This window comes from Mytilus edulis, chromosome 13, assembly GCF_963676685.1.
Source record: "Mytilus edulis chromosome 13, xbMytEdul2.2, whole genome shotgun sequence".
Lineage (NCBI taxonomy): Eukaryota > Metazoa > Mollusca > Bivalvia > Mytilida > Mytilidae > Mytilus > Mytilus edulis.
Window position 1 is genome coordinate 53,657,337 of NC_092356.1, and position 27,572 is coordinate 53,684,908.

At 31.4% G+C, this 27,572-nt stretch overlaps 1 protein-coding gene and 2 long non-coding RNA genes across 4 annotated transcripts; all 3 read right to left on the reverse strand.

Moving 5' to 3' along the window:
- Positions 1-5,472: 5,472 nt before the first annotated feature.
- On the reverse strand, positions 5,473-12,877 carry LOC139500879 (uncharacterized). Of its 2 annotated transcripts, XR_011658389.1 has the most exons (5): positions 12,790-12,877; positions 10,506-10,568; positions 6,759-6,832; positions 6,287-6,342; positions 5,473-5,899 (listed from the first exon to the last, which is right to left on the reverse strand). It is a non-coding gene; the product is annotated as an uncharacterized lncRNA (long non-coding RNA). The 2 variants fall into 2 exon arrangements; XR_011658388.1 differs by lacking the exon at positions 6,287-6,342.
- A 722-nt stretch (positions 12,878-13,599) lies between these two features.
- On the reverse strand, positions 13,600-14,400 carry LOC139500398 (tripartite motif-containing protein 5-like). Its single transcript, XM_071289139.1, has one exon. The coding sequence runs from the start codon at positions 14,398-14,400 to the stop codon at positions 13,600-13,602; it is 801 nt and encodes a 266-aa protein (XP_071145240.1).
- Positions 14,401-19,162: 4,762 nt separating this feature from the next.
- Positions 19,163-21,450, reverse strand: LOC139502340 (uncharacterized). Its single transcript, XR_011658797.1, has 2 exons — positions 21,322-21,450; positions 19,163-19,472 (listed from the first exon to the last, which is right to left on the reverse strand). It is a non-coding gene; the product is annotated as an uncharacterized lncRNA (long non-coding RNA).
- Between the last annotated feature and the right edge of the window lie 6,122 nt (positions 21,451-27,572).

Sequence of the window (27,572 nt, forward strand, 5' to 3'; positions counted from 1 at the left end):
GTATCTCATCTGTGCCGACATTATGTCTTGACGCGTGGTTATTCTAACGTTTTTGTATATGCTCATACTATTCAAATAATGTTTTTTTACGAATAGTAATGGCATTATGAATACAAATAGGTTTATGAATGTCAATGATTTCAGAAAGGATATCACGTAAATGGATTGAATTTCTAGTATATATTATATTTACCACTGTAGAAAACACGCGTTAATAACTCCTGGACCTTATGTCGGTTCAGACGTGATACAAGGTCTGTCAAACAAAAAATTCACAATAAAACACGCGAAAAAACAGTATTGATGTTCATATAAAAAACTGTTGAAAGTCTATTATCCTTCAGCTATCTAAGTCAACCATTAAATTCTATTGCACACCAAAATGTTTATTGGACAAATTGATCGGGGTCGAATTTTAGATTATCTCTGTGTACTGCTATCTAATATCTACATCGAAAAGAAAAGGAAAATGTTTTAAAAAAAATGGATAAAAGACGGTATTATTTTCATCAATGATATCATTGATCAAAAAGGGCTTATTTCACAAAAAGTTATTTTGAAGAAATTAACCTCAAAACCTAATTGGATGTCAGAACTTTTAAAATTGAAAAACTCTATTCGAAAACAATGGGTTAATACAATAAAAACTGACAAATCTTTGAAATCGTTTGTAAAATTAAACTTGTCTTTGGCCATTAACAAAAAAAAACAGAACTAATTGAAAATATGCCATCCATAGAAATATATAACAATTTAAATAACAGAAAATATCAGAGATTCATATGATTCTCCAAATGAGAAAACATCTTCAAACTAGAATCAATCACCCCAATAAATAATGTACTACAATTTACTTTTACTTATTTAATTAATAACAAACAAAAAATGTTAAGATGGAATTTGCTCCACTATATCATCCCATGTAAACAATTAATACTGCAATGGAACATACACGATACAAGTATGTGTAACTTGTGTAACTTGACTGAAGATTACGAATACCTTTTTTTAATGTCAATTCTTTCATGAATTTTAGAAGAAAGCATATGTACTTGTAAGCAAAATCAAACTTGGGTCACATATATTTAATTAAACGACTTAGGTACTGAACTATAGAATACATGACCTTATGTATAACGATATGAATCTCTTCCTTACTATCAAAATCTATTTAATTCGTAAAATTACTTATATATCAAATTATAAACAGAAAGGCATAGACGCTTATACAATTTTCAGAAATGAATTTTTAAACATATACGAAATGAACAAATATTTTAATGCTAAAAACAGCATATTTTTAAATGATGTAAAAAGATACATATGACCATGAATAGATAGATATATACTAATGCCATGTATAGAAAAAGTTAGCCAAAGCTGATAATGTATCTGAACACGTGGTAAAAAACCAAAAGCAGCATGCTTACTGAAAACGAATGTTAAATTTTTTGTCTCCGAACTAATTTATGCATAATTAATCAAATAAACGTTCATTTGGAATGTCGAGACTTACCACATACAATATGGAACTCAATTTTAAGCTGTTCGTGAAAATCAATAAGACGCGTAAATTATTCAGGACAACTGATCAACCAGCTTTAACTGTTTTCAACAAAAGGTTAAGGTCAATGACCACAAAGTTCTAATCTTCAGAAACAGAACCAGACAAAAATTTACACTTTTCGTAATCATGAAACAATGCAAACATGTTTGTAATAACTATGAATTGTAAAACAAACAAACTACCTATAAATATGAATTCACTGTATAAATTCCCTGGTTATCTAATGACTAATTCACAGGGATACTCGGCCAACTGCTGTAGGTAGAGTAATTTGTCATTACAGCAAAGAAAAGTGCAATAAAGATATTAGTTTTGAAAATAAAAAAATAAATAAATAAATACCTAAAGCGCTCGATTTTAACCTACAGCGCTAGACCTTACATCTTGAGTGTAAAACTTTATTTCTCCAGCGCTTAAATGAAATCTTCAACTATTCAACGCTTGACTTTTGTCTCGTTTGCTAGTCTTAAAACACTACTATCCTATAGTATCTGTATTAATAGACCTCCATGAATCGACTATACAAAATGTATGTCACAATTAAAACAAGCTATAACTAGAATTGCAATTGTGGACAATACGGGATGTCACCCTGGTCTGCCAACTGTCACTAAACGGCAGCTAATTTGAAATTTATGAACATTGAATGCAATTATAAGTGTTGAACCCCATCAGTTTGTTCATTTTTAACTGACTTTTGAAAATTTGAAAGATGAATGGCAATTTTCAAATGCCAGGTAAAATTTCCAAAAAGTTTCATTCAAAATGGAAGAGTTTCCGTTTTTTCACATTGTCTTTGTTTCCATGACAACGTTGGCAATTTTGAAATGCCAAACCCCGTTTGCACACCATTTGGATAACATTATTGTTAAGTTCGATTCTAATTGATCCATATATTCCGAGAAATAGTCTGGACTAAAACATGTGAATAATGATTAAAAGAATCGAACAATAACAATATGTCACCTGACCTTCGTCAGGGTGACACAATGACATTACTATACGGAGAGTTCACGAATTATGACGGTCGTATCTGATTGAAAATAAGCTAGATATATAGTTTTTGTCATGAAAACCATCCAAGCACAAAGGTTACAGAGAAGTTAAAAACATGCATACACATTATAAATAAATACAAAAACAAAAAAAGATAAATATATAAATACGAATATAGGAATACCAAACAAGTATATGAAAATGTTTAAAGAAATAGTGTTTCATTTGACAGAAAGTCTCAACATTATTCCAGAATATTACATTCGATACCAGACAATGTCAACCTGACTTACTTCATAATATGTTTGGGTTAATACATTTATATTCATTAAGAAATAGAAAACATACATGTATGTGATTGTACATTTATATTGACAAAGAAGAACACTTAATATACTGATATATATGCTGATATAAATATTACGTATTGATTAACTCATTGTCTTTTTGTCAAAAATTAACTCTGCTGGACACACTACCTTGCAAGAGAAAAGTCATTCCAATGTCATTTTAATTCACATTGGTTTTAGTAATGAACGAGACATGCTCTCATTCGGTTATATACATTTGTATGTCATGATATTCATGGTACAGTCATTTTCTTATATTTTAATTTCGACCAGTATGTACCTTCGTATTTCATTTATATAGCATAAACTTCTCAAAGATTTGTATCTGCCTTTTTATATATATAAAAAGGGAAATTTGATATGATTGCCGAGTTTGAATGTCATATTTGTATCTTTCGCTTCTAATTTGTCGTCAATTATGGCCAGCGGAGGCTTAAAAAACAGATAGAGCAACACTTTGATTTCTTTTTTTCTTCTATTTTTACTATTTGACCCGGTTTATCTCATAAGTAGTTTAACATTAAACGCAGCTTTTACATTTATCTTTTATTTTATTGTCTTCACAGCTAATATATCTCTTATCATATTTTTAATTCTTTCAGAATCTATTTAAGTGTTTTTTTATTTTATTTTCAGACAGTCTATAAATTATGAGGCAGTAATAAAAAAAACAGTACTATAAGTGAATTTGATTTTTGAAAGTGATATGTATCTGGTAAAACATAGTGATAGATACCTAGTGTCGTTTGAATTGAGGTCTACCAAGAAGAAAATGAAATGATGTTCATGATTTTTAATTTAAACCAGGTTCAACCCATCAATTGTTTTTTCTTAAATGTCCTATACCAAGTCAAGAAATATGGCAGGTGTATCACATAGTTCGTTTCTATGTATGTTGTCGTTTGTTTTTGTTGCACTTCAGTATTCCTGTTGTTCCTTTGTTTCCTCTAATAGTTGTTGTGTTTCCCTCGATTTTTAGATAATAACTGGGAATTTTTTTCTCTCAAACGATTAATTACTTTTGAAGCCCGGTTTTGATTCGACGGTAAAACTTTACTTTATTTTAACATACTCTCTGTCTCGTGTGTTTTAATTTGGTGTTAAAATATGGAATGTGAACATTACACGAACTAAGCAGGGGAGTACTCTTAAGACAAAAACCTCCTACAGCAGATTTATGAGAAAGAAAGACTGAAATTGACACGTGTACTGTAAAAGATTCACAATCACAATCACGGAAGTATACGATATAATGTTTTTGCTTGTCATCACACTAGCATCATATCAACGCGGTTTCAAATCTTTTGATAACAATTTAATCGTATTATCATTTTGATTTACTTATTTTATCGTATTCTATTCAATCTTTCTTAGTGTGGCAGTTTGACTGATTCTGATGATTGTCTCATAAGAGGAGACGCCTGCCCTTTTGACACACCTTAGCTAATTGTCTCGGTTCTATTGAGTTTTATGGAATTTAATCTAGTTTTTGCTTTATCTTGATTTGTATATTTATGAAATAATTTGCGCAGTGATGATGGTAATGAAAGTAAATGAAATATCTTTTATTTTAGGCCATTTTTCATTTTGAATATATTCAATGCCTACATAGTTTTATGAAGAATTGCAATATTTATGATGTAACATTAGTATCCCTAGTAGTGATATTTCCACACTAAAAGGAGTAGACATCATCCCTTAAACACGTTTGTAAGCATCTTTTCTTATTCGCGTTAATATTCAACTTTTGCAGTTGGACCTTGTTGGTTTTTCGTATACACTGATTTGAATGACGCAACATATCATCTAGATAGTCAAAGGCGGGATATTTGTGAACCGTTTAAATTAACGATATTGTTGTACTGTTTGAAATGTATATTTTGCTGCTTAAGATCAAAAATTTCTTTATCATGTTTAAGTATGACGCATTGTTTTAACAAGAACATATGACATGTAACAAAGCGATGGATTGTGTTGAAACGCCTGCTTTCTGTATCTAAAACGTACAAATTTACACATGAATATACATATAAATGATATAGTCAATGCGTAATTTTAAATCTAACCTTCATCTGAATGTACGAAAACGTTGAACTTATTGTTGGAGTCATCGATTTAAATGAAGGAGGACTGAAAAGATACTCGTACATGTTTAAGGTCTCATTTTTAAAACAAATAAGGATTGGTAGGCAATGAAGTTTCATGAAGTTCAATATTGTTATTAAGTAGCCGAATATCAAGGAAATTTATAAATGCATGGAATCCTTGATTTTGTCACGTCATTCTTGATTTAAAACGGTTATATTTTTAACGACGAACGAAATAGTTATCAAAAGTACCAGGATTGCAATTTTATACGCCAGACGCGCGTTTCGTCTACATAAGACTCATCAGTGACGCTCAGATCAAAATAGTTAAAAAGCCAAATCAATACAAAGTTGAAGAGAAAAACTCTAAATCGGCGTTTATTTATTGCATGTAAACCGCATTATAAAATAAACAAACTACAAAATACAGATTCTATTAATACGCTTATATCATTAATGCTTAATAAAAAAAACAACTAACAAAAGCATTTACTTAATTTCAGGTTCATGTCCTGTCACTACAGGGTAAAACATTTTTGATCGGTCAACCAACTCTTCTCCCGTGAATGTGAAAAAAAATACAAAATCAAACGAAGCAAAGAACAGAAACAAAAGTAGACAAAATATATCGGTACTTAGAAAAACATATTTGACTTATTTTACTAAACCATAGGTATACGAATATTCAAGATAAAAAACATGAACCATGTCATAAAAAGGATAAACGCGGGTGCACAATACAAACATTGTAAAAAATAATATAAGTCTTCTGCATATTCAAATGCTTATGTTGTAAAAGTCTTCCACACGATGTTGAAAACAAATTCGGGTTTGAAAATCTGCGCACAAGCACACCATTTAACATTATCAAAAAATGTGTCCATTTAGACCTTTTCACACTGCAAAATCAAAACAAAATCACATATAGATTAATAAACGAATAACTAGTGGTGATAGAGAGGTTATCAATAGTTGACAGAATCGATTAGAGTAAAGTTCCCGAAATACAATAATAGTTTTTACTAATAAAAGTAAAATCACAAAAATAATTCTATTTTATTCAGTATTTGTGTTGATAATCATGTGTGATAAACCCTTGCATTGAAACAATAGACAACTATCATATAACATTGAGGATATCACGTTTTCTGCACCAGATGCCTATTTTGACAATAAATTCTGTACAGTCAGTGAGCATCGAGGCCAAAGAGACTAACTAAAAAGGCTTTAATCCAAAATAGCCCATTTAAAGAAGGGTTTTTTCATATATTTTTTTAGAAGTTTACCTAAATGTCCTATAACTATCCAATCGAATCAAATTGTCTTCAAGCAATTAATACAACTGAAAAATAGAAACTGATTGTAGAAGAAGCAATATTTTTTTACATTAAGAAACCTTTCAGACTTGTAAGAAATTAACTACGTCTGTATATCAAATTACGTAAAGGAAACGTTTCAGGCTTTTAAAACACCGTGTTGTTTTTACAAAGGGATGCACCACCTTTTCTAACAGTGTATTTAAATAAACCCCGCCTACTAGTCCTATATGAATTATACACGACCTCAGGGCGGTTTCATTTTAACCAATCATATTTCTAGAAATGCATATGAGGTAATGTTTTAAATGTTTAACGGTTTCGGTTGCCTTTTTGCAAAATGTACCACTGCTAGTTATTTTGATCCAATAACGAATTGAATTATTTTTTGCCAACCGATGATATAAACGTCATGTTAACTTACAAATGCATAATCACTCACCTTTAAATGAAACGTATTAGCTATAATCAATACTAGTGTGGTCCTCTCTTGCTCTGAGCTTCTTTTTCGGATTACTACAATACAAAACATTTAAATATAATATTGACAAAAAACAATTAAAAATCCTTTTTTTTCAGTTTTATAGAGCACTACATACATTAAAGTTGCAATCTACTGCTTGCAATGTTATTACCCACATATATATATATATATATATTTGATAAAACAATTATGGTGCACCCAATTCTTAAAATATCGCCTAAAAACAGAAGTGCATTATTATACCACTTCAACTTAAATCTTATGTATCTTTTGGTGATTAATTGTAGGGGAAAATTGGACTAATTTTGTATAAACGAAAGACGAGAGACATAGAGATCACGACCACTGAATTAAACAGGTGCCAAAGATACAGAACATCCACCAAATCTATGATTTTCATAATAACTCTTAAATGGTACGAATACATAAAATACACTAAAACAGCACGACAACTTTACCCATAAAGATATTTAATTCATTTTTACATCTCGATTGACGTATGAATTATCTGTTGGCACGATATAATTCTAGATTACTAAAGGCTGTTGCTCATATTCGAATATTAAAAAAAGGAAGTTTTTCAGTTTGCCTCAATAGCAATAAATGTAAAGGCATAGTAAAAATATGTATTATAAACTTCAAATACATTCAAATTGATACTGATAACTCCGGAAACAAACTTGATATCGTTTTAGAGAGGATATTTTATCGTTGTACAGTACTTATATTTTTCACGATCAACCAAAGTAGTGAAGTAGTCTCTGTATACCTTATTTCGTTCTAACTTTGTATCTATTGTTTTTATCTTAGAACTTTTTTTTGCCTTCGTACCGATCTTTTGTATTGTTACTGATTTTTACATTTTCTTTTGCGATTACACTACTGTCTCACGTTAGTGGGAGGGCCATTTAACACATTATCCATGTGCGTGTTAATAGTCTAAAGCCCCCATTTCAATGGTTGTCGTTAGTTCATATCTGTCTTATGACAGACTGTCGGCATTCCAATGGGAACAAACTGTGCCCCTCTACTCGCCGACTTGTTTCTTTATTATTATGAGGCTGACTTCATGCAGGAACTTCTTAGGAAGAAAGATAAGAAGTTAGCAATATCCTTTAACTCTACTTTCTGCTATATAGATGATGTTCTTTCACTAAACAATTCAAAATTTGGTGACTATGTGGAACGCATCTATCCAATCGAACTAAAGATAAAGGATACTACATATACAGTTAAGTCGGCTTCATATCTTGACTTACATCTAGAAATTGACAATGAGGGTCGGTTGAAACAAAACTTTACGACAAAAGAGATGATTTCAGCTTTCCAATTGTGAACTTTCCATTTCTAAGTAGCAACATTTCAGCAGCACCTGCATACGGGGTATATATCTCTCAATTGATACGATATTCCTGTGCTTACATATAGGAAGATGTGGTGTTAGTGCCAATGAGACAACTCTCCTTACAAATAACAATTTAAAAAGTAAACCATTATAGGTTAAAGTACGGCCTTCAACACGGAGCCTTGGCTCACACCGAACAACAAGCTATAAAGGGCCCCAAAATTACTAGTGTAAAACCATTCAAACCAGAAAACCAACGGTCTAATCTATATAAACAAAACGAGAAACGAGAAACACGTATATATTACATAAACAAACGACAACTACTGTACATCAGATTCCTGACTTAGGACAAGTGCAAACATTTGCAGCGGGATTAAACGTTTTAATGGATCCAAACCTTCTCCCTTTTTCTGAAACAATAGCATAACATCACAACAAAGACTGCATTTCCTATCATGATTTCCTTGATAGAGGTTTGCTGCTCACAAGGAAGCTATTAAACCAAGAGTTCCAAACGGTGAAGTTGAAATCATCCCTTTACGGACGCCATCACGAGTTGGTTGACCGTTATGGAATAACCGTTTCACAAATGATATCGGATATGTTCCTTACGTCGTAACTACAATCCCCTTCTCTTTCATGAATATGACCTACCGAATTAGACTATTTACCGGATTTGTAATCACATAAGCAACACGACGGGTGCCACATGTGGAGCAGGATCTGCTTACCCTTCCGGAGCACCTGCGATCACCCCTAGTTTTTGGTGGGGTTCGCGTTGTTTATTCTTTAGTTTTCTATGTTGTGTCGTGTGTGCTATTGTTTTTCTGTTTGTCTTTTTCATTTTTAGCCATGGCGTTGTCAGTTTGTTTTAGATTTATGAGTTTGACTGTCCCTTTGGTATCTTTCGTCCCTCTTGTATGTGTTGTTCGTAGAATAAATTGTTATGAATTAAACATTAAATATTATTTTGAAATTGTGATATATCTCTCCTTTTGGGCCTTTTATCGCCCACTATGCGGTATAGATTGATCTCATTGTAAGAGCCCGCACGGTTCCGTGAATTGCTCACACCTACTTCATTTGAATTCCGGTGCACACCACATCTGCTTATCGTACACATACCTTTGGAAAACTGTGCTCAATATTGTATACAAAGATGACTGAATTTAAATGAATAAAAGAACAAATAAAACTCGGAATGCACAGGTATATGCTGAATTACCGGACGCAATTTTAACCAAACAAGAAACATTAACATTAACCAAGATACATTCCTTATGTGCCAGTCCAAAGTCTGGTACTGTAATTTACAGCTGGACGTTTGTTGCTGCATATAATATTTGTTTTTCATTTATTATTTTGTACAAATGATAAAACAGGTCGTAGTATTTTCGCGTTTGAATTGTTTTTCACATGTTATTTTAAGGCCTTTCATAGTTTGCTGTGTAGTATTCGTTTTGCTCATTATGGAACGCCGTACGTTAACCTATTGTTGCCATCTGTTTCGTGATTAGGCTTTGAAGGTGAATTGTCCCAATGGCAATCCTACCACATCTTCTTATTTTCATAACTCATTTTCTTTATGTTATTGCTCATTAAAAAAGACATCAAAAGAAACATTTTGTTGCTACATTGATGTTAAATAAAAATAAGATGCTATGGTTTATCTATCAAATGACGTCAATATAGAAACTATAAATCAAAGCCATGGTTAATGTTTTAAGATTGTATGGTACAGACTTTGTGACAAAATCTTCAATCAGTCGAACATGCGTTTAAGTGTTAAATAATATATTCATTTTGGTAATATCATCGGCTGAAAAAAACTGGTTTAGAAATTTAGTAAATTGCAGTACACTGTAGATCCAAAAAGAGGCTTCAAACGCACGTCGGTTTAATGGTATATGATATTTTCATTTACATTCTGTCAGAAATCTAGTATGTATTAAGGCTGATAAAGAGTTTGATCTAGATGATTTTTGTTTATATATAATTTCACTAGGTCGCTTTAAATTATACACTCTTGACATTTTTGTGCTAATAAAGCTCTTTTCCTGGGAGTACAAGTATGTTTGTTGATCAAATGATATGCCTTTTGGGAGTCATAAAGAATTAAAAAAAAAAAACAAGATGATAACAAGGAGTTTTAAAGGGACTTGCTAAACTAAATGTTTTAGAATTATGAATAGGAAAGAATGTAGAGGTCAGTGGGATATATTTTTTGTTGGCATAACATAGATGAAACAGTATGATTCCGAAAATCTGACAATTTTTATTTGTTTTTTAAAAAAAAAATAGTGCTTACAAAGTTTTAAGCTTGAATTCTTATATCTATATATTAAGAAACATCATACCGTCCTCTTAGATGTTTGATTTCTGATGATAAAATGTCGTTTTCTTCCAATTTCTTTGCGTACCTGTTGTATTAAAAAAAAACATTGCTTATCTTCGGACTGTTGATGAAAATGTGTCAACATCTCGACTAGCAATGTTGCAATATTTGGGGTAATCAATATGGAATATTAACAATGTAGTTGCAATAATATGGAGGTTGTACATTTTGCATGAAAATGAGATAAATTTGCAAGCCTGAAAAAGCAAACAGAAAACAACTGTACACCAACCACGACATAGTAAAATAAAGACTGAGCAACACGAACCCTACTAAAAACTGAGTTGATATCAGATGGTCCATACCCACGTCTCTCACCAATTTGGTTGATCATGTTAAATATTTGTTGTAACAAACCTGGTGATAAATCTCATTCGGTACATCGCATTCGGGAAAAAAGGGGACGAACTTGTTTGTTAATAAAATTGTGAAAGGAAATGGTAAATTTGTCAAAGCGACAACAAACCGACCATGAAGCATAAAACAGTCGAAGGCGACCAATAAGTCTTCAATGTAGAGAGAAACTCCCACATCCGGAGGCGTCCTTCAGCTGGCCCCTTAAAAAATATGTATACTAGTTCAGTGATAATTGACGTCATACTAAACTCCGAATTATACACAAGAAACTAAAATTTTAAATCACAAGACTAACAAAGGCCAGAGAATTTAAATTATCCGTTGTCATTTGCGAAACAGATATTCAATAACGGCCAAAAAACTTGAAAGCTTTACGGACACTCTTTCTGTAAAGTATTGTGAATATTCTCTATGGTCGGGTTGTTGTCTCATTGACACATTCCCCATTTCCATCCTCAATTTTATTCACCCTTTTCGCAAGTCCGCCCTTCTGCTACACCTCCCACTCGCTCTAAGTCCTTAAAATTATAGAACTGAGTGTAAAGACGATTAGCAAATGACATTAACACTAAATTCCCTATATCAAAATAATATAGAATAGAATAAAAACCATTTGTTCAGGGAATATTTTGTGAATAAACAATGCAATAAGAGGCTACATGTACCTGTTGTTTACTCAAAGTCAATAATCTCATTTTCCATCATACTGATGCCGAAGATAATTTTATGTTGTAATTGTTTTTATATTTTTTTGTTTGAAATAAAGGAGAACATTTGCAACTTCTAATTTTCAAAATGCTACTTCACGTCTCATTTTACAGCTTTAGTCTCATTTATTCAAATAATATATATATATATATAATATGATACATGAAATATGCTTTCGCTTGAAATAAGGAAGACGAATTACAACTGTCGCTTTTAAAAAGCTCTATTTCGGAACCATCTCATAGGTAATTGCACACTGATTCCGATAATATGTGGTTGAGGGTAATTAAAAATTAAATCAATGGAGGAATTAATCTCAGTCTACAAAAAGTCACGTCCGATTGAACTTTTTAAGTTTATTAGTTTTATCACGTGTAAATATAAAAGAAATAAAAAAAATATGTTTCTGTTAAAATCAAATGCAATCGTCAAAGACCTGATAAAATAAAATAAAAAGGACCAAATATCCAACTTGGAGAAGGATTTAAGCTAAGGAATAGATGTTTGCTTAGTTTGCCAGGTATCTACAGAATTCTAGTCTAGTTTTCATAGTTGAAAAAAATGAAATTTGCCTATTAACAGCTGGAATCGTGCCCATTTCACTCTTTTGATGGTGTTCGCTGCTACTAGTACTGCTGCTTCAGGTCGGGTATTGCTGATGCTGCTGCTGTTCTAGTGATGTGTATTGCTGTTACTACGCATGCTAAAGCTCAGGGGTTCATTACCAATGTCGATTCAAACCTTTTTCAAATTGTTGCTTATGTTTCTGTACTAAACAAGCTGTAACTTAATAGTCACAGTGAAGATTTCATGACCTAAAGATAGATTTTGTTTCAGGTAGGGCCTTCCAGTGGCTTTCGCCTTGTTCACTTAACACATCTTATTCATAGTAGAATACTTCATGTACTTATCGACATTTACTTTATTATCAACCCTTGTGTTGACTATGAAATGAAGGTTAGCATTTAATGACTTTGTTGTTTTCGATAGGTACTTGCAATTAACAAACGTAATCAATTAAGTGGATAATGTATGAGACTAAAACTAGTCAATAAACAATAAATTCAAAAATAACATGCTTTGGGAAAAAACCTGCTATAAAGTTGATGACTATTTTAAGGAGGCTATTTTGCACTGTTACACCGGGCAATATAACCTCATGGTTAAAGATTAATACTTACGCAATTTGAATATCTTTGATGGAACCTAGCAAACGTTCGACTTCCTTTGATATAGTGTTTTGTTCAGCTGTCCTCCTTTATACATCTCTGAAATAATAAACTAATTTCTCCTCTAGATTAGTACAGTTTTGGCATAGGCTGAAAGAATAGTTTAATTTGTAATAGATGAAAAGTAAACGAATAAGATTAACGCATTTTGTAATGTCAAAATAGAAAGTTTAAAATAGAAAAATGAAAACATATACTTTTTCGTAAAGCTTTTTTTCTCAACCAACCATCAATGTCGATGACCGGATATGAAGCTTACTAACTCATTTGTTATGCTGAATTGGGAAATAGACAATTATGTACAGGCAACTAGACTGTTGGCTTCATTTTTTAAGAATAGTCTATACATGTACAATTATAACTGGTCCAAAACAATAATCTAATCAAACATTTGAGGATTCCGAAGTTGGTTTGTCAAATAAATTACTTGCTTCAAAAGTCATATGAACAGAACAAATTAAAACAGCATAATATAGAATGTATGGTCACCATCTTAATCGGTTCTTTGACATGAGATGATTATACTTTAATGTTCGATAATATTCCCTTGGGCGATGTTTATTACTTCTTCCTTGTCGATTTTTCATCTGTTTACTACTGTTTCTTAATTATTACCTTATCACATTAAAAAAGTTGTCTGTTCTAGTTATGAATATGTTTGTTCGCGTTGTTTGTAGGTTCACTCTTTTGTACATTTTATGCACTTCTCTATGACGCTTAATGGAAACTGAACAGTAGCATTAGTTCATAGGAAATTATACATTACCTCATGTCTGTTTTTGATTGAATATATTCTAAGATTTCCTTGCACAGCATTTTTTTGTCAACAAAAGGCACAGTCGGAAACGTCGGTTCCTTTGGAATATCGTCTAGGCAAGTGATATCTTTATCAATAGCGGTATAGAGTTTATAAAATGTAGTATCATGTTTTTCACATAAAACATTTTGTAGTTCCGTTAAAACTTGAACATATTGATCGTGAATGCGATCAGTGTTTTTTAAGAACTGATCTATGCATTGTTGTTCAATGCTTTCATTATCTTCAACTTCTGTTTTCTTGATATCTCTTTTTGACTTAATAAATGTCTCAAGGTCATCACATGTTGATATAATATCAGCAATATTCTGGTGACTGGCATTGTGTAGTTTTTCAGTGTGTTTGGCTCGTACACTATCTTTTAAACTAGAAATATTATTGATTTGAGATTTCAATTTTTGTAGAGCTATTTGCGCAGCTTCCCTTTTGCCTGGTACGATCTCAGAAATTTCAGAAAAGGAATGACCTTTATGTGATGATGTTACACACTTCCCGCATATAAGATCACTACATTTTGCACAATAATATAAATATTCCTTTTCATGTGTAACACACCTGGACTTATCGCTATTTACGTTTGAAAGGTCGATACCATTAATATCCGTTATAGTATGTCCACTTACAGCTGGTATCTTATCATGTCTTTCGCGACAAACTGCACACAATGCATGCTGACAATCATAACAATAGAAAACACTGTACTTGTCTGTACAAATGTAGCATTTTTGAGCAGATGTCTGTGCCATTTTACTCAAATCGAAAACGGAAGTTCAATAGTTTTATTTGCCACGTAATCTATTTGTAAATTTATCATTTATAGATACAAGTTACCGTATTATTTATAGCTCTATATAATTGAACGGATAAACGCAGGTTGGAAAACGAAAATAGAATTATAGTTAAATAAAAAAAAATCATTATCCTTTACATTGTGGTCCCATTCCCTAAAGTAAATATTTATTTCAGTGGACAAGTGGAAACGAAGGGAAAGTTTTGAGCTCCGAAATGTTCATTTTAAGGTGATATAGAATTAGAAACTTGAGAATTCAAATAATGGTATATTTTTCTTCAACAAACATCCATTGAAATATTGAATAGGAAGTACTTTTTTTTTGCTAAGTGTTTTGGGTTGTATAAGCATCTTTATATACAAATAGGAGATATGGGGCGATTGCTGATAATAAATTGCAGTTAGCACTTCATAAATTCAGTCTGCACAAAACGATTTTGCAAACCCGGATGCATATACGTATATACGCTAAAACAGGAGAAGCCATTTGATTAAAAAAAAAACAGATTAGCAAAGTTTATTAAATGTGCGTTCAGGAATAGGAACCATGGTTATTTTCAATAATTTTTGATATATGAACGTGAAATTGAAAAGAAAGACAAGCTTATATTTAGACAGAATGACCACTGAGGCAAAGTTAACACAAAAAACTAACAGTCTAATGCATCGATATTGACAAAGTTCTTGTAAATAAAATCACCATTTTTATTTTAATTTAGGCTGTCCGAACTATTCATATAAGAGACTGATTGAACTAGTTAACAAGTTTATGTATTATATATCAATGGAAAGAAAGAGGTGTGACAATGTTGCTGATCGATCCTTTACGTTATGTAAAAAAGACAAAACCAGGAGGTGAGAGATCTAAAGAAAACAAACGTAGCTATAGCACGCAATAACTCATTGTAGTATGTACATGTAATGTAAATAAACTTGGAAGAATTGTCTTCGGTTATACATATAACTGGTGTGTTGTGGTGTGGTGTTGATGATATAAATCTCGGATAAGCATGATAAATCACCTCCACACTTTTTTAAAGTCAAGGTAAATTATAAAGCTCGAAAATATTTATTGATTGCTTAGATATATTTAATATTTTCCTATCCCCCCCCCCCCCAAAAAAAACAAGAATAGCACGTTAAAATACCATGCTTTTACTTGGTATGTACTACATGCGTTTCGTTTATATAAAACGCATCATTGGTTCTTGAATCAATTAGTGCTTACAGTTTATGTTGGCTGAAGTTTCATGAGGGTATGTATATATATATCTTTGAGACTTAAATAGGTCATCATTAAGATCTCACTGGATAATGTATTGCGATTATTTGATGTTTTTATTTGATAGCTTCAGTGGTTTTTTTTATATACCAACTATACTTATTGGCTGTTTAAATAAAAGTAGATATAAAAAAAATTACATATTTGTACATTTTCAAGCATTAACAACATATTTTGACGCTCAGTATATTAAGAAAACTTAAAATTGACTTAATTCGTTTAAGGAATTTTCTCGAAAAAAAGAGGTTTTAACTATTTCTTCCGAATTGTTTATCTAGAACTAGATTAGGATTTTCACGCCCAAAATTAATTATGAACACTCGAATTGAATATAAAAAGTAAAATCTAAAGCTTTTGAATACATTAACTAAATTTAGAAAAAAGCAAAACCATATGAGATTTAACGACGGACACGGGCGACAATTGTGATGATAATTGGTTTTTTTTTTGCACGGTATGACGAGTACGAAAAGAATGAGCGATGCGACTAAATATACATCTTTAGTATGCATGTACGTCTTAACAAATCTTATTTATACTCTAAGTTTCCTAAAATAATACAAAGACATCTATGACTATTGACCGTATTCAAATTTTTGTCCATAGGTGTTCGCTGTTAGTTGTCTTATTTTCATTTAAACCTCATCTCCTTAACCATGTTAATTTCGTATTTACTTTTGTAAAATGTGATTAAATCTTTCCTTCCACAAAATATAATCAGCGTGTAAATAACCGCTACATGATTACATTGGGAACAAGGTAATGTTATGATTATGATGATTTTGCAATTCGTTTTAAATTAGCACATAGCCTTTGTCATTTTTTCATTTTTGTCCAATTAAAACACTTTTATATGTGTAAGAAAAAATTAAAATAACAAAAATACCGAAATCAAAGAAAAAAAATAATCCATAATCGAATGGCAAAATCAAAAGCTAAAACACAGCAAACGCATTGATAACAATTATAATATGCCTGACTTGGTATAAGCACTTTCTCATGTATAAAATGATGGATTACATCTAATTTTATTGTTTGCAAAACCTCTTAACATAATTTCACGCATGAATTACAAAAGTATTTGTCGTAAATTCGATATAATTTTTTTCAATATTTTGATTGATTAGAAATGCTAAATCATTGTAGTTATGTAACTAATAGAATATTTTCGTTATTATCCGTATCTGTTAAAGAGACAAAATAACATTTCACCCATTTTCACCATTTTCCCGCCAAAATTTGGGTTTTAAGGCAAAATATGTTTTTTTCCTTATCCGTGACCTATGTTTTTTATTTGCTCATTTTTTGAAGCTATAGTTCAGCTTTTTATATTACAGTTTTGGACCAAGTGTCATATAACGTTTTTTTGATATTCCGATAAAAATATGTCAACACTTCTATTTTCCCTATCATTTCATTGAAAAATAGTCCCTTTTACATACCTCTTTAAAAGTAAAATTTTGAGCTTAAATGGTCCGTGACCCCCTATTTTTTTTCGACCAATTTGATTCACTTTCTGTAAAGAATAAAATAACTAAAAATACGGCACTTCTGATAGAAACTTCGAAAAGGCCCCAGCCACCTTAAATGCACTTCTAGTGTTTTTTTCATAATTATATAACTCTTCTGATATCTACTAATACTTGATTTGGATTGGTCCGTTAGACATTTGTCACTTTGTGTACACTTCGATAAACCATGTTGCCGAAACTTTTTTCGTAATCTTCACTGTGATCTATTATTCGCGATACAGATACATAGATCAAGGGGTTCAAACATGAATGAGAATTATATTCAGGTGACTTAACATTATACAAATGAAAACTCTTCCGTTCCATGTACGATTTAAATTTAAATGATATCTCATTTTAACATAAGACCAACATAGGCAATCCGATGCTATAAAACATCAATAACAACGCTAGATGAGAAACATTGATTATCTGAACTATCACACATTGTTGTTTAGGGGTCAGCTCAAGCACACATTTGGGGGCGTGATTAAAAATAGTTGACACGTTACTGTCAAAGTAAGCATTACTTACTACTATGATTGATATACAATATAAAAATGGATTTGGTCCGATTACTAATGAAACAACTCTCTCCACAAGAGACCAAAGGACATTGAAATTACCAACTATAGGTCACCGTATGGCCTTCAACAATGAGCAAAGCCTAGACCACAAAAGCTATATAAGGCCCCGAAATGACAAATTTTAAATAATTCAAACGAGAAAAAAACGGCTAAAAAATGAACGAAAAAAGCTTTGTAACGGATGTATTCGTTTGCGATTTCGTAATTCAATGCAAGAAAATACTTAAATCCATTAAATGCGATGATTTGAGAATGTGATGTCTTTGTAGTGTTAACTTCACATCGCATCCGACGACTGAACCCTTTGCCTGTTTTCAATAAAAGACGGCAATAATATGATAAGATAGAGAATGAAGTCCATAAAAGCAGTTAGTCGAGATATCATAATTTTTTATCCAAACTAAAAAATATCAATTTTTGTTGAACCACAAGATCATTCCATAGATTGTTTTACAATGGCTGTAAAATAAGTATCGCCAGTGTTAAAGTTATTGTATTTGAGGTTGACTTCAATAAAGAAAATACTTATTCATTCGTTCTTCCGTTGTCATTTTTCATATGAAGAAACAGATTGTGTTAAATGATTGATTTTTTTCAGTTTTTGAACTATCATTTAACCTAAAGAATCAGTTATGCTACTATATTAATATACTGTTCAATATTTTTAGGAAAGAAAATTGTTATTCTTCCAGAATATTGACCAGTTACAGGTAACATAATGGTTTCTGATAGGTATATATATGGTAGTCCAATCACTGAAATAAAGAACAAATAATACAGCAAAAAAAAAATGACACCAAAAACAATGTTTAAATATTCGATTAACGCTGTTGTACCCTTTACATTTTTTCTGAAAACTTAAAAACAGATACCACAGGAAATTATACTTTTCTTAAGAGACTAAGAAACTTGGGGAAGACAATATTTTTGTCACAATTCATGAAACGAAATGTTTACCTGACTTTCAGTTTGACCTGATAACGACTCTTTATATTATTATACTTCAAATTCATATAATTATTTTAACTTGACAAATTAAAGCAAGACAAATTTGTGGATACGGATATGTTTAAATGAGTTCGTGTGAGCCCTCTATGGCATTTTGCTAAGGCTTCTCTATATTGACACCTTTAGGCAGTTCTGTAAACTTAACCGATATCCATAGCTGATTCTAACAGTTTTACCCGCTACTTGAACTGACAGTTGTATCTCTAGATATGTAGACATTTGCATGCGCTTATTGAGAGTAAAATAATTTTAAAAAATAACAATCTCTTAGGAAAATTCAAAACAGAAAGTCGGTTATCAAATGGCAAAATCAAAAACTCAAACACATCAAACGAAATGATAACAACTGTCATATTCCTGATTTGACATAGAGATGTACGTGTGTACTGTCTTCCTTCAGGAAGGTCGTTTTGTTATTTCGTCATAGTATGCAAGTACATTTGTAAATAAAAGCAGTTATGTAATTTATTTGATGTTGAATGCAGCGAATTTAGATTTTACAACTGATATATCATTTTCATTTTCATTAAAAAAGGTAATGTATTAAAAGTCCCTCCAATTATCTATGTATAATGTTAATGAACATCGTACTCGTATTTCTAATGTCAGTTCGTCCTTTGTTGAAATGCTTTGTTTAAATCTGAAAAGATAAAAGGAAAACATCTTAAAAACTACTCATTTTTACAAAACCGGAAATTCAACAACAACTTTTTGTTGGCCTTTTTCAAGGAAATCAGAAAACTTTGTCAACATGTGTATCTGATGAATAACGCTCAGTTTTATGACTTTCATTCATGAGACTTATCATCTTATATATACTAACCATGCTCAAGATGACAAGTGCCTCATATGAAGCAGGATTTGCTTGTTCTTCTGTGCACTTGATATTCACTTAGATTAGCAAAAGAGGTCAGTGGCTATTGCATCAAGTTTCCGCATTGTTAATGGTCAATTTTACAGTTGAGAGGAATTTCAAAATAGAAATTAAAAAGAAACAGACACCGCCAAAATAACAAAATGCGAATGACGATATAAAACACACATGCCCGCTAAACACTACTTACATAATAACGGCTAAAAAAAATAAACCTAGTCAAATAAAGATCTACTGTGCCCCGGCATAGTAAGCAGATCATTACCACCATGTGGCAACCATAACGTTATTCCTATAAACATGATAAAGACGTCACAACTACTTCTGTAAAAATTATCGGTCATGTGAATATCATAACCATAAAACTTGATCAAGCGAAATGTTGTGATATATTTAAACATACACTTTTAAGTATGTATTTAACATCATCATACTAGATAATGATTTAAATTTTGTATATGCTTAAGACGCGCGTTTCGTCTACAAAAGACTCATCATTGAAGCTAGAATAAAAAAAATAAAAAAGGCCAAAGAATTTCGAAGTACAAAGTAGAAGAGCACTGAGGACCACAAATCGACTGTCCTCAGCCAATATATGCAAACATTTCAAATATCACTACTAACGTATAACAGTCGAGTAAAGTTATAAACTAATTCCGTTATACAGAAAACAAACAGCACAACACAAAACTTGAATGACATCGTGACCAATACAGGCAATGAGGTTTTTTTATACAGCCGTTCTCAACTTATTGTGCAAATATTTAAAACACAATAAGAGTTTATCAACTTGGAGATGTATTCATACCGTAATACTTAGGTGAAAAGATTTATATTACCAAAATAAGCGATGAAAAAAGTAAATCTTATCATGCTTATACCACCTACAATCAACCTTATATGTGGCAGTGTTGCCAATAAGACATTTATCCAGCAAGGTTCAACTGAAGTAGATATACGCAATCAAGAAGTTAACGTACGACCTTCAGCAATGTGAAAATAACACGATATAGTTACAGACGCCCACATGTGAAATGTGAATCCCTTCAAACGAGAAAACTAACGATATATCTTATACAAGTTATAACAAAACAATGAGCAAAAATAAATATATGCATCATTAACAACCATGGACCTATCGGCTCTTAACGTTGGACGAGCAAAAAGATATGTGAAAGAATAAAGTATGTTTTATGAGCTGATCTTTCCCCATAACATTGGGCGTGGATATAACAGCAAATCATAAGAAAATCATTTTTAAATGGCTGCCATCAGAAGATAGACCGGTACGAATCACAAAAACAACTAACATTAAAGCCATAGATAAAAAACGGTTAACGAGTACTCGCAGTTGTTTTAAAACTAGTTTCAAGGCAATTACATCTTATAGAAGAATCATATTCTTCCATAATGAAGTATCAATCGTCACATATTAAATCACAATGTATATTTTTAAATCTATCAAAAGAAACTAGATTTATTAAGTTAGAAAAGAAATGACGATTCCTATTTCCTATCTTAATCAAGGTTACCTCTAACAACAAATTAGAAGTTGTTGCGCGATTTACCCAATCATCAAAGACATCAAGTTCAACTAAATAAATACAAAACAAACCATTTATCCTTCATCCCCATCTCCATCCGGTTCTTGTGCTTGGACAACATATGTCCATAACATTACCACAGCTAATACAACTATAATAGCATGATGCAAAAATTCGTTCATCCTGCAATCTGGTTTGACGAACTACGTTCGAATCTTAGTACTGTTGCTTATAAATGGACTTATCTACGACGCAATTTGTTTAAGCATGTATGTATAACATGTAGCAGTATGAAGGTTGATGTAAGAACATCTTTTTGAAGTAACTAACATGTTTATTATTTTTAACAAAATTCGACATCATTATAGATACATAAAAGTTGTGATTTTTATATCCATTTTGACATTTGTAACTGCATGTTTTTAAAATTCGACAGGAAAACAGTGTCATGACTTACAGCGAGATTAACAAAGCAAAGATACAAATTTCAAATCGTTTTCTTATACAAAACAAAATTCTCTTTTTTAGATTCATTTCAGATATGTGAAAAAGGGAGTATTATGTTATTTGTTTTTATGATTGCATTTCCTATCATGATTTTCTTGATAGAGGGTTGCTGCTCACTAGGAAGCTATTAAACCATAGTTCCAAATGGTGAAGTTGAAATAATTCCTTCGTAAATTTTACGGACGCCATCACGAGTTGGTTGACCGTTATGGAATAACCGTTTCACAAACGATATCGGATCTGTTCCTTACGTCGTAACTACAATCCCCTTCCCTTTCATGAATGTGACCTACTGAATTAGACTATTTACCGGATTTGTATCACATAAGCAACATGACGTGTGCCACATGTGGAGCAGGATCTGCTTACTCTTCCGGAGCACCTGAGATCACCCCTAGGTATTGGTTGGGTTCGTGTTGTTTATTCTTTATTTTTCTATGTTGTGTCATGTGTACTTTTGTTTGTCTGTTTGTCTTTTTCATTTTTAGCCATGGCGTTGTCAGTTTATTTTCGATTTATGAGTTTGACTGTGCCTTTGGTATCTTTCGTCCCTGTTTTTTAATGTATTTGGTCACATGCTTGTCCTTAACATTTTCAAATAATTGCAATAGAAAATAAATCAGAAAACGTTTTAGTGAGGAAACAAAAAAAATCAACGACTTATTTCTGTATATAAGCCACTTTAAAACTGTCCCAGGTTAAATCCCGCTAACATTTGTAATTCCTGCATCATTCTGAATATATGGGCCTGTACTAAGTCAGGAGCCTGTATTTCAGTGGTTGTCGTTTGTTGCTGTGTGACATATTTGTTTTTCGTTCATTATTTTGTACATCAATTAGGTTCCTCGTTTAAGATGTTTACATTTGTGGTTTCGGTGCCTTTTATAGCTAACTACGTGGTTTGGTCTTTGCTGATTGTTGAAGGCTGTACGGTGACCTATCTGGTAATTGCAGTGTCATTTGATCTATTGTCAAGAGTTGTCTCATTAATCATAACATATCTGCTTGTTTATATGTTGTATGTTAAGAAGGTTTCAAATAAACTTGAGGATAAGCAGGTACACGCAATCAGATATGTCTTCTTTCACCATATATGGATTTGGTGGTTCGTGTCTTCGGTAAAACAACTCAACATGTTTATTACACATTATTTTACTTTTACGTTATGTGATTTTATTGATATATTTTTTAGGGGGAGGTGTCAAATACCTTGATTACGGGATACAAAAATACAGACAATAACAAGTATTATACAACCATCTTTAACAGTTGTCCGTATAGCAAATATAAACTTCTATGAATTTATTTTTTGTTAGACATTTTTCGAATTATAGGCTTTATTTAACATGTTTAAGGTCTTCTCCTGTTTCCATAGCATTTCAATTTTTAAACTTTGATTAAGTTGAAGCATAAATCATATTCAGATTTTCATTTTGATTTATTAATGTATTGTAACAACGCATGGCATTATCAATCGTTCGTACTTTATTGATGTGGAATTTGAGAAAAAATTATCCTTTTTATATTGCACAACACTGCTTTACAAAATGTTACCTTCAAGTTGGTTTATAAATAGTGAAGTGGTCTATTGTATAATAAAGCAAGAAAGTCGAAGTAGAAGGCAAGCACAAAATATATTTGCTTTTAGTCTGATATTCACTTTGAAAATAGGGTAATGTTCATTTTGATTTACAACCACTATTTAAGTTATTTAAAAGGATACTTTTATAAAATATTTAATTGTTCTTCAGCGAATTATGCGTGATTGTGCTGGATTTTTTTTAAAAGGTTCTCAACTATATTTGAACTGTATCCGCAAAATCTGTTACCTTCTGAAAAGTTCATCAATTGCTATGATTACGTACGCTAAACTTACAATTTAAAAAATCAAATGAAATGATTTGGCTATATGATATTCATTGTTATATCTTCAAGTAAAAACGAACATTTGTATACTCACGATAAATAGACAATATCCTGCTAACCTCATAAACTTGCTAGATATTTTTTTTTTCAAAGTTTGTATAATATATTTACATGTTTATGAATAGGAAAATAGGAAAATAGGGAAATACATCTTTCAAAACCAAACTTGCTCGACAATATTATACTCAAATTCGACATTACCGGTTATATGACACATACACTCAACGAAACCAGGATAGAGAAGTCTTTACATGCTTTCTGAAGACTCATATTATTACCAGCACGCAGAGATGACATTTAAAATGAGGTAGCATTTTACCCTTTTTGTGGCAACAAGACTCCATGACCAGTTTGAAACTATTAACATATACAAAAAGGATCCCAAATACTACTGATATTGGAATATATCAAATAGTAGAAACTAAAGGAACAAATCCAACATATGTGAACTATACTGTTAGAAACTGAAAATATATAGGATCGAACTTTTGAAACAGGATAAATAGTTATCAAAAGTACCAGGATTATAATTTTATACGCCAGACGCGCGTTTCGTCTACATAAGACTCATCAGTGAAGCGTAAATAGTTGTAAGTAGATTGTAGGTTAATATATTATTATATTATGCATGAATAAAAGATGATTTGTGGTATCAGTCAACCGAATAGAGACTACTGAAGTTGAAAGGTAAAAGAAAAATTGAATGAAACACTCATTATTTATATACACTTCAAAGAAGATCAATCAATTATACAGAAATCCCCAAAAAAGTTTGAATCTACAAGGTGCATTATTTGGTACTTAATAAAAAGAGGTGAGATAAATAGATAAAACAGAACTAAAAACATAAAAGCCTCAAATTGAGAATTACAAACAAATCTGAGGTTATTTACTGTTTTTATCCTATACAAATTTAAGCAAGATGTTTTTTTTTTCTTCAAATTGTTAAAACTTGCTTCAAAGCAGTTTTCGTTTCATGTACATGGAATGGTAATGGAAATGTTATGTTTTGTTTTCTTGTTTGAAAGATAAAACGCGGGAATACAATACTAAACAAAATCACATCAAAACAATTCAAAATGAAAGTATACGTCTATAAAATTCTGAAAGATGTTGCCAACTACTTTTTATCAACTTGAATATTTGAAAAATATAAATTTAGAATTCGTCATTTTTGAGTTCTGCAGAAGATATAAAGACAAGACCCTATTACTACATTTATCATGAGCGCCTTTAATTGTATTTATCCCTATTTTGTGCATTTTTCCTTTGATCTTTTTTGTGATAATTTTTCATATCCTGTTGCTCGCTTGAGATGAAAAATTATCGCTAAAAACTAAGGAGGCACATGGCGTTGCTAATGAAAATGACATGAGATTGACAACATCGTCAAGGTAAAATAATGATAAACAGATTATCATTGGTCATCTCAACGTTAACTCAAATGCTTTTCTCTCGTACCGGCTCAAGCTAGAAAATCAATCTCGTTGGGATGATCAACGATCATCTATAAATTATGAAATTACCTTACATTTACATCCGCACCATTATGTTGTTTTGGCATTTATACCACATCTCATTATTTTCTTATTGTATAAACTTTACGTCACAGAAAAAAAATATGAAACTCAACTGTTAATGATGTATTTCAAAACGTTTATTTTCGTCTTTTAAATCAAGTATATTTGGTTTTGTTATATTGAACATTTTACGAAGAAAGTAAGTAAATGCAGCTCGTATTTTATTATCTGTTGGAGAACTCGGAGAAATCTGTCTAAAAATAAGTCAAACAAATTGAAATTCTATTTTTATTAACATAAAGTTGTTAAACTGCATCTGATTATCTATCTGTACAAATAGCATATTGATTGTCCTTATGTCAGTTCTTCTTTCCATTTAATCGATTGACAACTATATTGGAATCTGAAAAATATAAAGCTGTTAAAATTATTCAAATTTTCAACAACAATATAAATTTATTTTTTACTTATTTGTGATAAATCACACCATTAACGTGTGTGTATTAAGCTTTTGATTTTCAAATATTATAGTTTCTAGCATCAGTGAATTGACATTAAATTTCTTTATGCGTAACATATATGTACTGTTGAATATTTGTTCGTCAGTCTGAAAATTTTATCAATGTGATTTATGTGAGTTTGAAAACAAAAATGAGTAAGATAGAAACATGATACATGTCTTCAATGACTGTGCACTACAGACAATAACTAATCGCTCTGAAATCTTTATTGATATTACTAGGAGACTTTTTTATATAGATTATACCATTGGTGTTTCCCGTTTGAAAGGTTTTACACAAGTAATTGTTGGGGTCCTTGATATTTTGCTGTTCTGTGTGAGCCAAGGCTCCATGTTGAAGGCCGTACCTTAACCTATAATGGTTAACATTTATAAATTCTTACCAAGGTTATGTCCCTTGTGACATACAATCAAAGTTTCACAATATAGGCTATTAAGTAGTGTAATACAACATCTTATGCATATTTAAAAAGATATTTTTATTATTAAAGTACAACTTGGTACATATACATGAAATACAATATATTGCAGTTTTAAACATAAACATTCAATAAACATGTATAATTATACCAACCAGCCTTTAGAGGCTTATGGTGCGCTGTCATTTATGTACGAATAAGTATGCAAACCAAGTTATGAAACACGTCAACTATAAGATGAAAACAAAGGAACATAAACAAGATTGAGGAAATCAAACGGTGACATTAATAAACTAGTTGAGTGAAACTTCAGTACTGTCATTACACTTTTTGTTGTGTTTGTTAAACTTGTAATAAAAAGAGGCGAAACATTTCAAAGGGATACTCAAAAGTAGAAAACACACTAATACCATGTTGAAAGACAAATAAAAAAACAAAAGACAAACATTTGTACACAAAATCAACATAAAAGATTAGGACTAAGCAATACAAACACGTCCAAAAACCATGAATGATTCGAAGCGATTCAAAAGAAAAAGAGAACCTGACGGATAATGTTAACGAAAATGAAAGCATCCGTCATCATCTGTGAAACAGATAATCTAGAATCCACTTGTGTTACACTACACTAAATGAATACAGTGCATGTAGCAGTAAGTCGGGAACTAGCTTATGAATTTGTATCTTAAAAGCAACAGTAAGATTTCATTCATTATGAAAAAGTATTGGGGGATATATAGTATGTCAATGACTAAGCATACCAATAACACAAAATCAGAAACGATATAGGTAAAGCTTGATTTTTTAAATGTGGAAACATGTTTTAAAAACTTCTGTAACTATTTTTGTATATTAATGAAGTTTTTCGACATTGCAAACATGTGTTTCCATAAGTGCAACACAAATGATATTGATTATTGAAAATAAAATAACACTTGGGTGGTACATAACTCCTTAAAATCATCAAAATGTTTTTCCGAAGGTATCACCAGCCCAGTAGTCAACATTACGGTGTTGGCATGAATATCAATTATGTGGTCATTTTTATAAATTTCCTGTTTACAAAACTTTGAATTTTTCGAAAAACTAGGGATTTTCTTATTTAAGACATAGGTTACCTTAGCCGCATTGGGCTCAAACTTTTTCGAATTTTGGATCATCAATGCTCTCAATTACGACTTTGTACTTGTTTGGCTTTATAAATATTTCGATTTGAGCGTCACTGATGAGTCTTATGTAGACGAAATGCGCGTCTGACGTACTAAATTATAATCCTGGTACTTTTGATAACTATTAATTACGCTGTGTTGTTAAGGGAATATTAGGCTTCTCAATGACCAAAATTATTTTTTATCAATCTGTTATATAACCAGTGTAATTTTTCTGATAAATTGGTTGGTTCAAATTTTTTGAAATTTTCATATTTTTGT